The 12966-nt window shown below is 31.0% G+C and overlaps 1 protein-coding gene across 2 annotated transcripts in view; it reads right to left on the bottom strand.

Annotated features, from left to right (window-relative positions):
- The window catches only part of LOC130446551 (RNA-binding protein fusilli), a 199712-nt gene extending 187216 nt beyond the window's left edge, over positions 1-12496 (bottom strand). The window contains exon 1 of one of the 2 annotated variants that reach the window (XM_056782884.1): positions 11656-12496. In XM_056782884.1, coding sequence (XP_056638862.1) covers positions 11656-11805 — 150 coding nt within the window. In that variant the 5' untranslated portion in view covers positions 11806-12496. The remainder of the gene's footprint in view (positions 1-11655) is intronic. The other variant, XM_056782882.1, reaches the window with a different exon arrangement.
- Positions 12497-12966: the final 470 nt, after the last annotated feature.

A 12966-nucleotide genomic window follows, 5' to 3' on the forward strand; every position in this document is an offset into this window, starting at 1 on the left:
CTCTGTAGCTATTGGTTTTGGGGAAAAAATTAAGAATAAAAAATATTTTTATTTAAATAAGGATCTTAAGTTATAATTTTATAATAAAAACTCAATTTTGGTCACCAGATTTTTAGAGTGATTACTCGGAAAGGAGTGAACAGAGAAAATTTTGTTATTGGAAAAACCCATCTCAATTTTAATACGAGCAATCACCTCCTGAATTTTTTCGCATGAATTTAGAAACACCTTTTTGTGTTCAATTATTTGATCTCCTACCTCCTTCAAAATATATACTTGGTGTTTTGGGCCTTGATACAAAAAATTTGGGAAATATGGTGTGGAAATAATGCTGTGAAATAAAAAAAATCCCTTTCTAAGTCATATGTTTTTAAAGTTGCGTAATTAGAACTTTTATTTAAGTATATTCTCTAAATTATACATTAGAACCTTATGAATTTTTGAACGATGATCAACCGGACTTCCCGGAAGAATTTTGATTCAATGTTAATTCTGAAAACACCAGCTAAAAGTAGAGTAAATAACGTACATTATAAAAGAATAATTGGTCCCGAGAGGTCAATTTGGGCCATAATGGCGGTCGTTTGAAATGAGTATACCACTTGAAATACTTAAATAGCGAATTCACAACGTAGACTTCCACATGGCGCACAAGGCTCAAAAAACGTTTACACACTACTATATGAAGGTCAGGGGGTCTCATACCCAATGGTTAACTGTTACAGGGACAACCTGTACACTACAAAGATAGCAATAAACAATTTTTCAAACAATTTTTTAACAAAATGATACTCTTTGTTTAAATTCATAAAATTTATGGTTTATAAGGTATGTAGATTTTTAGATTGTAGTACATGCAAAGGAAACCGTTTGCCATAAAGAGACATTCTGAAATATTATCATAAATTGTAATTATATTTGAAAATACTCACAGGATGTATTAATACACAATCAAACATTTCTTGGAGAACAAATGAATAAATAAATTAACATTTGTAATACATACTATTGAAGATCATATATCAAAGTCATTGGGAGCCAGCAATGATTTCTTACAATTCAGTTGAAATTTCAAGTTTACAACTGAATGCTCCAAGGTAAATAAAAATTCGTTTGAGGGTTTACTTAATTTTCATTTTACAAATTCTAGAAAATACAAAGATATGAAGTTAAAATAAATGCTGGAATGCACAATTATGGTAAACAATTAACACATAGAAAGAAGTGAGTCTCTCTAAAAATTCGCATATTTTCAAGATTATGTCACGATTGGAGCTATTCGCGCGTTGAGTGACGCTTTTGCATACTTAGAACCAACAGCACATTTCTCAGGCCTCATAACACGGATTGAAGCAAATTAGTTGGATTTTCTGCGTCGATTCATAACTGTAGACCTGGATGTTCTTGATTGATAAAGGTTTTGTCGATTTTTTCAAGTCTACAGTAGTAGAAAAAAATTTTTTATGAAACTTGTGAGTGAAGTAACTTTTTTCCCTTGTAGTAATACTTTTTTCACCGTCTTACTCGTGAAAAAAATGTTACTTCACTCACTTGTTGTATAAATAACTAATATGAATTGTCAATGTCAAGTCATATTCTGATAAACATCAATTTTTATCTGTTTTTGAAAACTAATTTTCTATCAAAAAATACATAGAAAGACGTGATAGTACTAAGTAACAAATAGAATGAATTGAGTTGCATATTTTCAAGATTATATCACGATTGGAGCAGGTTCTTATTTTGTTTTTACCAGTCAAATAGTATTAAGAAAAGAATCGATTCATAATGGAAAAAAAAAACAAGTTATTAATTTGTCTTACTTTTTCCTTAGATTCATCCTTGAATATCGTAGAAATATTATATACCTAATCATTACTGTCAAACCAATCATGAATCAATTAAATAGTGAAATTTCGCAATTTAAGTCAAGTTATAAACCTATTTAATTACAATAATTGATGTAATTATTCAAATCAATGCTATATAACTACCAAAAAAATTCTTGGAAATACTATATATTTACTTATTACCATCTCAAAATGAATATCTACACTCTACAGTGTGTTGTTAAAATGTTGCTTTATTTCTTTAAAAAATTATATTCTTGAAACTATTACTTATTATTGTGATTGCGTTTTTCCAATCAAATGGATACTTTTCATACTTGCTATGTACACTAGCGGTAGAAAGTTTTTGGCCACCCCATAATCCATTCATTAAATTACAAAATAAAACACATCAACAGATTTCTCTTTCATATTGTCAAGCGAAGGTCGGTGTATTAGAAATGAAAAAGGCTTTATTTATATTTGGTCGGTGTTTTTGTTCTCGCAAATCAGACTTTTATTTCTTAAAATGGGTCAAAACAAAGAACTAAGGGTTGTAACTCGAGCATTAATCGCAATTCTTCGTAATCTAAGTAAGAGGAACAGTACAATTGCCGCAGAGATAACTCGACTTATCGTGGACTACAATGTAAAAAAATACGTGGGTTGCTATTTAAGTTTTAAAATATGGCAACACCGATGTGAATATGTCAAGTCTAACATTGTAATCATGAAGTTTGACATTTTTAACGGTGAACATACTTAGAACGTGCTGTTCAAAAAGTGCTTATTGAGTTGTTTACAGATAATTGAAAAATATTCATCTTGGTCAAAAAATGGAAATAAATCGTGCGATGATTGTCTGTTACCTACATTCGACGTGGATGAAAAAAAATGCTTAAAAACTTCAATCGCGGTGCTCCAAAAGGTCATAACAGGCGACGAATCATGGATCTATGCATACGAACTCCAATCTAAACAAAAACCGACCGTATGGGTGTTTTCAAGACAAACCAAATCCAGAAAAGTTTTTCTTGCATGAAGCACTTCGAAGCAAATGGTCTTTTTTTAGGAATAACTGAACATATCACCCTCGTTCCATTAGAGCAACGTGTAACGGTCAATTCTGAATGATACACCAGCATTTGTTTGACAGAAATGTTCGAAGAAACAGGGAAACTAATAGCAGAAGACGAATCATTCTCCACCACGACATGGAGGTTCCTACTGTACAGTCGTTGTTTAACACCAAATGATTTATTCTTAAGATCAAAAATAAATTACGGGGTCAACGATTTTCTATACCACATTTTTTGGAAATACTTCAATCGGAATGGAAAAAATGCTTCGACAATTAGTTCAAATGCATGCAAAAGTGTATAGATCTTAATGGAGAATATTTTGAAAGGCAATAAATCCATATCTAATTTTAATATATGTTCCTATTTAAAATTGAAAAAAGCTGGTCTTCTTGGAAGAGTGGCAGTGAAGAAACATGTTTTTGAAAATCCAAAATAAAATTACATGAGTCAAAGTTTGAGGTTTTTGGATCTAAGAGAAGAGTGTTTGTGCGGAGGTGAAAGAAAGAACGGATGTTAGATCCATATGTAATCTCGACTGTAAAACACGGCAGAGGCTCGTTGAGGAAAATCGACTGGTAAAAATTGAAGGGATTCTAAAAAAATAACGCTTTAACAAAATGTAGAACGTTCTGCCCGAGCCTGATCAACAGAAATTTTATCTTCTAGCATGACAACGATCTAAAACATGCCTCGAAGCTGTGCAAACAGTAGTAGAGGAGTAATACTGGAAATAGTAATTGGGCCGTCACAGTCGCCCGACGTCAACCCTATTGAGTTGTTGTGGGATAAAATTTTCACGGAAATCAAAAGCGGTGTCCTACTTCCACTTCATATCTTTGGAATATCCTAAAAAACGAATGGAACCAAATAGACAACGATTATTTGTCGAAGTTGTTACGGGGAGTGCTAAAATTTGTACCGAAATAATAAAAATAAAAAGGAGTTGCATCGATAAATCAAAAATTTAAATTCGTATTTACATATTATTGTCTTTAACATATCAATATGAAAATTGATCGTATTGTTTTTATTTGTTAAGTATAGAATGGGCAAAAACTTTTGACCGATAATATACCTGGAGCAAGTGTCATGAAATATTAATCGTCAATTTCTACTAAATGACGAAAGTTACAATAAAGAGAAACTAACATTAATTTATCATTAACACCAACTTTCCTAAATTCTAATTGAAAATATTATTACTAATTACTTCTTCAACATATAAGGGGGAGTCAATACGTATTCTATTTCTCGCCTCTTAAATGAACAGGTAATATTGTTTATAGGCATAGCTCATTTAATGACTAATTTGGGGGATCCAATTATGTACATGACATGATACGAGGGTTGCCTTTTAAGTTTTTCCGAAAAGTAAAACACAAACGAAGAAATTCCAAACAAAGTGTTTTATAGCTTAATATTCGTATAAACTAATTCTGGAAACATTTTTCCTCTGATATCGTAGAAACATGGTTTTGAAAGTCATGCGAATCCCTCTGGAACATATGTATCTGGAACATTTTCGGTGCGCTGTTCTCAAAATACCACCTTTACGTCTTCGTAAAAACAGATGGTAACGAGGTGTTTTCAGATGAGAATATAATAGAAAAATATTTCCAACCCTCATATACAAGCTATGCTCAAACAAAACCGAAGATCGGAAGACAGTTGAAGCAGACAACGATTTAAAAAAGAAAATTTAAAATTAAACCGAAACGTATGTCGAATATTTTTTTCTTGAATAATTGTTTTTCATTCGTTTTAGAAAAATTGTTGTATTTGTGACATTGACATAAATAAATAGATCACTCAAAATTAATACTAATTCACTGCACAGTTTTAATATGTGAAAAATGACTTAATAGGTACATAGATTGGATATAAACATATAAATCAACTTTCTGCAACAACAAATATATTTTGCTTAATTGAAATAATTGAATTCCATTATTTGATTACTTGCTTTTTATAACTTAGTTGCTAGTTTTATCTGGTAATTGCTGAGGAATAAAAATTTTATATTTAACAATTGTGTACAAATTCCACTATAAAACTAACCATTCAATGACAATGTTACTATTTAACAAAATCAGCTATGACTTCATATCTCCAAATGTGGCCACCCCTTCATTATCATTGTATGAAAAAACGACAATAGTAATCTATGGATCCGTGCATGGTAATCGATGGATCCGTGCATGGTAATCGACGGGTCCGAGCATGGAAATCGACGGGTCCGAGCATGGTATTTGACGGGTCCGAGCATGAACATTCCAAAATAACTCTAAATGATTGCTGAAGTATTGGACATTATTATAATCGGTAATTTAAGACATTGTCTGAATTGGATAGGCGTACAATCATATATTTATTCGAAACTAACTGTGAATCAGGAATTTGTTCAAGTTCTGAATACTTTCACCATTAAAAATGTCAAACTTTATTATGGTAATGTGAGATTTAACATATCCACATCAATGTTGCCATATCTCAAAACTCAAGCAGCAACCCTCGTTATCCCACAAAATTTACGTGACAAATTATCAGAATATTTTACATTCACGATAATTTTTGAAAATTACATGTGTATTTCAAAAGAAACGGACCAATATTCTATACTCCACATCCTATACGTCAATGAGAAAGACACAGAAGCTCAGTGCGATTTGTTTTTTGGGGGATAGGGGATAGGGAAATGTTTATGTGGGAAATTATTTTAGAAATGGTTCTAATATAGTAACAATTTTCCTCTACAGGATTGAGATTGGGGTAATTTTTTGACGTTAAAATGGATTCCTTTAGTGTGGCGCTGGCTCGGTGTGTGTGTCTGGGATTAAATTTGAAATTTGAAAAGAAAATAATAACTCGAGAAAGGAGAAAGGTTTTGGGGTGTATTGACCAGGTGGGAATACGTATAGACCGTATAGCTACAGCTGATTTATGCCCTGTCGTTAGCCATTTGGATAATGAACGAGTTCAACAGGTTACCGAAAATTGATTAAATAAACTCCAGTTAAAAGTTTTACTGAGGCTACTTGGACTTGGAAAGTAAATTCTTGGTAAATTCTAGATTTTTGTCCATCATCCTATAGATAGGGATAAAAAAGGTAAATTTTTTTTCTAAAATTTGGGAAAATGATAAAAATTAGAAAATAGCTGCGGGATACTATTGAATTAGACTAATAACAAAACTAACCGAACCAATTGAAAGAAAGCTGTAAGCGCCATAGAAGAAATAGAAGGCAGGAAACTCGTACTTTGCTCTTAAATTAGTGGACAGAAAGCTGTTGTAATCGATAATGCTACAGATGAAGAAGTCTCTGAAGACTTAACGAAACTTCTCAGACAGTTTACCGGCGATATTTCCTTACATTAAGCTACAACTAGTTTGAGATCCAAATGGTTGTGTGATCAAATTTAGTAGTTTGATTTGGTATAACTGTTATGAATAGTTTTTTGTTAAATCAAAAAAAAAAATTAAATTATCATCTCTTAACCTCTAACCACAATAATCACTTTGTGTGAATCAATTTATTTCAAATCAGTGATGTTGAAATTCATAATATTCTAAAGTTGTTTTGTTCGGAAAAATCACAATTTGTCGGCAATTTATGAATTTTTCAAGCTGTAATTATCATCCCTTTAACTGTAGTCACACTTTATATAGATCAGTAATAGCAGCAAACTTCAAATTATCATTTTGTGTGAAATAATTTATTTCAAATTAGTGAAATTAAAATTCATAATATTCTAAAGATGTTTCTTCGGAAAAATCGTAACTTTTAGGCAAGTTATGAATTTTTGAAGCTGTAATTATCATCCCTTTAGCTCTAGCCACACCTTATACAGATCAGTAATAGCGACCAACTTCAAATAATCATTTTGTGTGAAATAATTTATTTCAAATCATTAAAATTGAAATTCATAATATTCTAAAGATGTTTCTTCGGAAAAATCGCAATTTTTTGGCAAGTTATGAATTTTGAAGCTGTAATTATCATCCCTTTAGCTCTAGCCACACTTTATACAGATCAGTAATAGCGGCAAACTTCAAATAATCATTTTGTGTGAAATAATTTATTTCCAATCAATGAAATTGAAATTCATAACATTCTAAACATGTTTCTTCGGAAAAATCGTAACTTTTAGGCAAGTTATGAATTTTTGAAGCTGTAATTATCATCCCTTTAGCTCTAGCCACACTTTATACAGATCAGTAATAGCGGCAAATTTCAAATTATCATTTTGTGTGAAACAATTTATTTCAAATCAGTGAAATTTAAGTTCACAATATTCTAAAGATGTTTTTTCAGAAAAATCGCGATTTTAAGGCAAGTTATGAATTTTTGAAGCTGTAATTATCATCCCTTTAGCTCTAGCCACACCTTATACAGATCAGTAATAGCGACCAACTTCAAATAATCATTTTGTGTGTAATAATTTATTTCAAATCATTAAAATTGAAATTCATAATATTCTAACGAAGTTTGTTCGTAAAAATCGCAATTTTTCAGCAAGTTATGAATTTTTGAAGCTGTAATTATAATCCCTTTAGCTCTAGCTACACTTTATACAGCTCAGTAATAGCGACCAACTTCAAATAATCATTTTGTGTAAAATTATAGAATCTGTAACCTTGAACTTTTATTTCTAGCTTCTAGTTGTGAATTTTCTGGTGATGGGTCTTTCGATTTACTAACGTAGTTAATTTTTCATTTCGTTCGTGCGTCGTGGTCGGGCGGTTGCTGAATAATAAGCAGCGGCTTATTTATTATTCTGCTGTGCTTATGATATGTTACACATATTCACGTCATTTTGATGAAAAAAATTACTGAGTCGCAAAACTGGCTGGTATCCAAGCTGGTAAAGTGAAATCATTGGTCGGGCGGCGTATCTAGTTTAACAAATAGAACGCCATCTTATTGAACTTAATAGTCGACAAAACAAGATAGTTCTACATAAACGAGGCTCGAGTTACTAAGACTAGTTTATTTGAAAGAAAGTTTTATGATCCAACTTGATGGAACTACTAATTTGTTCCAATCATTTTTTCAAAATTTCCAGTCATTTATTGGAAGAAATTAAGGTCACTTAATTGTAATCTATACAGGTAGAAAATATTTAAAAGTTCAAAATAAGTAGCCGCCATTTTTCCTAGAATAGATCAAAATTTGAAATGGCCAGTAACTGTTTGCAGATTGTGAATTACACGATTTTTATTTGATACGGTTCATACAATGATTTTTATAATGCTTCCCAAATAATAAAAACAATATTCATAAAGCCATAATACATACTTACCACTTTTCAATTTTTTATCACAGGTAGTAAATTTTACAAGGAGTTGATTTGGCCCTACTTAAAGGATTTTTTGAATTGGTTATTTATTCTCTCATTTACTTTACGTTTTAGTTTTAATATGAATGATTTTGGGTAGTCGAGAAATTTTTGTTAACACAAAAGTGGAGTATATGCTCCGAAATTGCAAGTTTTGTTATATTTGAGAACGTGAAGACGAATTTGTGAAATTGTCGAAAAAACATATTTAATGTATTTTAATGTTGTAATAGAAAATCAACATAAACAGTAGTTAATGTGCTCTGTCATCTGTAGCGAGTGATGAAAGAGAAGAGATGAAGAAGCATTTTGCAATTGCACTTGTATGGCAAGAACCCACAAACTATTTTGATGATTGTAATTTGTGTGAGACAAAGACAGAGGGTTTTTACAAAAAAGAATTGCCTAAGATCGAATATCCATATTTGCAATCTACCATAAGATCGATTCCCTCACATTGCAGACATAACCACTTCCGACGGCGCCTTTGAATTGGCGAGATATTGTTTTGGAAAATAATTGAGATGATAATGGTTTTATTAGAAAGCTCAGTATACTGACCTCACATTCGCGCCTGGTTCCAGCCACATTTGATTGTTTGGAAAGAGTTAAATGATTTATTACGTGATTTAGAATTACCAAAGCAACAGTTAGAACTTTTTGGTTCCCGTCGTAAGGAGTGGAAAGTACTTGCCAAATAACAAAAAATAACTACCTAACTTAAGAAAAAAAAAGCCACGTTTTACCCCCATAAAGTATTTTCAATAGATAATTACAATTTATGATGATTTTTTTCAGAATATCTCTTTATGGCAAACGGTTTCCTTTGGCATGCACAACGATCTAAAAATCTATTTTATGGAGTTAAGCAACTTGTTAAAAATTCAATTAAAAAATTCATTTAGATTGTACAGGTTGTCCCTGTAAAAGTTACGGATGGTTAACCATTGGACATGAGCCGCCCCTATCCTTCAGAGAGTAGTGTAGAATTATTGTGTATACATATTACATATGAGTATGTAATTGTCGATTGAAAATTCATAAGGTTCGAGTGTATAATTTAGAAAATATACTTAAATATAAGTTCTGATTTTGCAGCTTCGAATGCCTATAACTCAGAAACGAAAAGTCGCATGAGAATTTTTTTTCAAATCACAGTGTTATAGTAAATAATAAATAAAGTCTAATGATTCAGAAAAAGTTTGATTTTTAGTTGTCCCAATGAATTGAAACAATATAGTACCAATCAAGATTGAAGAAATCATCACCAACCCTAAATAACATTAAACCAATCTGGGCTCAAATGAAGGGATATGTCGCGAGAAATTATATAACATGTCAATATCAAAATGGTCGTCATTTATTATGTGACCACGAAAATTTTTAGAACAATCGGCAAAACCCTACAAAACATGTCATAGCAAAAGAAAAAATATTCTGAAATTTAATGTCTTAATAGAGGAAAGTCCGCCAACTAAGGAAACTGATGATGATGACTTTTTTGGGAGCAAACGACTTATTATATATTTTTTGATAGGAAATTAGTTTCAAAAAACAGATAAAAATTAATTGTTTGATGATTGATATTGACAATATATATAATTATTTTAATCAATTGTTCACTTAAAATCAATATGGAAAAACATATAAAATGATCTAAAAAGAAAGTATTTTCGTGTTTCCTGCCACTGATTTAATACAATCATTAGTTAATGCCTTATTGTTTGCTTTTTTACATTTTATGATGTATTGTTTTTTTGGTTGATCATTCTAAAATCTACTGAAAACTCAGATTTAACTACGTGGTTTGTATGAGAAGCTTTCTACCTAACAAATAAGAAAGAAATTTTTTTCCATAATCATTTTTATTTTCCAGCACAGTCTCTTTTTAAGTTTAGAAATATTCTAACGATTCCAAATAATAGTTGCATTCTTTCTCCTCAAAATAACCGTTTACGTTTGCGATAAAGTCCTCGTCTGATGTGAATCTCACTCTGCAAGTGAAATTTTAGGGATAAGAACAAAAAGAAGACGCGAAGGACTAGATCTGGTGAATACGATGGAAGGTTGACCAATTCGTAGTACAATTCTCATTGAAGTGTTAGGAGGTGCGTAATAATTTTCGACAATAATTTTAAAATTTTCAAATATAGTCGATGAACACAATTCCATGGCTATTACAAAAAACGGTAAATGGTAGAAGATCCAGGTTTACTCTACAGTTATGAATCGACGCGGAAAATTCGACTTATTTGCTCAGTCCGTGTTAATGAGGCCTGGGAAACGTGCTTTTGGTTCTAAGTATGCAAACGCGTCACTAAACGCGCGGACAGCTCACAATTACGTAATACTTCAATCAGTATAAAGCAAGTATATTCTTTCGAAATGTCAATAGCCTCTTCTATCTCTCTAACCTCAATCCGAAGGTCGTCGAGTGCAATTTGTGTTGTCGCAATTTTTGGCCGTTCCGAACACTCATCAACACTGATATTTCCACGATTATTAAGTTGAAATTTTTGTAACCGTTGATGATATTCATACTAATCACCCTGGTTAAACTACCACTCCACCAACACTCACAATTTTCACTGTCTGATACGCGTTTCTATAACCAAGTTATCGTCTTCAGAGACTGAAGTTAAACAGTTTACCTTCATCATAAATGATGGTGATTATCTCTTAACGCATGCGTAAGTTTGTTTCCCAACTAATATTGATAAGAGCTGACACCTTAAAGTTAAGACTTTTCCTTAGAAAACACTCGTATATCAACATTTAATTTTGGCTGCTTCGCACCTGTTTGGTCATATTTAAATGTATCAATTGTGAAGAAGTCGAATATTTCACTTTACATGATCGAACATAGAAGCTCTATTCATTATCATGAGCTCGTGTTGAACCAAACTCTTGTCAATCGTAAAAAATGGAACCAACTGATTTAATATTCATTTCAATCCGTATTTTTAAATTATCCAAATGATTATAAATAACAAAAATTCCACTTCAGTAATTTATGAACCAATTTTGGTATCTATATGTTTTTTAGAATAATATTCCATAAAGTAATCAAAGAGTCATTACTAATTGTTTTTTTTTCATTATATAATTTATTTTCATAAACTCACATTATAATATTTAAATATATTTCAACATTTCTCATAATTATAAATTTCACCTGATTTAAATAATTTATCAAACAACAAAAAATTTTTTGTTGAAAATAATTTTAGAATTCAAAACTTTATCAGTAAAAAAAATTGATCCCCAACCATGATAACGATTATTTGTTTTTATGTGTAAATAAAATACAATGTGTGTTTGTCTCATTCGAATTATTCCAAATTTATTACATCAATATAAATGTATACGCTTCAATATGAATCAAAATTACAAATGAATGTACTCACCTTGTTCTGAATAACATCCACTATCACATAAATGAGAAGAACTATTTCTTGTTCGTCAGATCCCATCAAAGGTCCCTGGAGACCCGCTGTAGTTACATACAAAACACATATGTAATGGGGACCGATCATATTTAATCCCTTGATACTCATCTGCAATTTTTCCAAAAAAAATCGAACTAACACGGCATATTTACAACCCAATTATAAACAATCCGACATTTTGCCACGTGACACCTGTTTGATTCGGGCAAAAGCAGATTCCGTTATATTACTAGTGTTTCGGACTTTTTTACAAGTTTTTTTAGAGATAAAACATACGAACAATATGTTTTTTTTTTTAGAATAAGTTTATAAAGATCACAGATTATTTTTGTTAACTTAACCTTAGTTAGTATGTCAGTTACACTTAAATGCACAAGAAAGTTACAGTAGTAAACACATCACAATTAATTTAAAAGAAAAAAGTTTTAATCGAATCAATTTTAAAGGAAATTAATGTTATATTATATAGTAGTCTATTGGAATTCATAAAATATCAATAATTAGGTTGTCTGTAACTTTGTCAGAGAAAACACATTCACTTTACACATTTACACATTTGGAATAGATGTACGACACGAAAATAATATATTAACGGAACAAGTTGAAAACAATAACCGTCGTCACAAAAACGAGTTAAAATTTCATAAAAATTGTTTAGAAAACGTTCACAGTTCAGTTTCACAGCCTAACTAATAAATTAAATTTATATATTTTCGAGTATATTCGTACAGGTATCTCTGTAGGCCGTTTCCCGTGTGCACGCCAAGAGACACCACAGACGTTTACCTGAACTACCGACCAATCAGAATAAAGTACGAGTACCATGTTCAGTCGCAAGGTAACTGTACCTGGTTTATTCTATAGTTAGTTATATAATTAAACTTCGGTTGCCGCATGTTGCCTATTTTTGTTCATTTCTTTTTAAGAGCCATTCATAAGAAAAGGCGTGATTCTCTTAATGCCGATTTTACTTAACAAAATATTCAATACCACTCATTTTGCCTTGATTACAAAGTGAATGCTGCTTAGAATATTTAAAATATAATATTAATTTACCCTTGTATGTTTTATTACGATAGCGATTTCTGCAAGTATGAGCTAATTGATTTTTAAAAATCAATTATTAAAATATTTGAAAACATTAAAATTTTGAAAATATTAGTCAAATTTCTATTTCATATAGTTTTATTTGAAAGTATACAGTGAAGCACGAAAAATGATATCTTGCTTCTTCAGAATAAAACAAACCAAAAAAAAGACATCGTAAAT

This window comes from Diorhabda sublineata, chromosome 7 (genome assembly GCF_026230105.1).
Source record: "Diorhabda sublineata isolate icDioSubl1.1 chromosome 7, icDioSubl1.1, whole genome shotgun sequence".
Lineage (NCBI taxonomy): Eukaryota > Metazoa > Arthropoda > Insecta > Coleoptera > Chrysomelidae > Diorhabda > Diorhabda sublineata.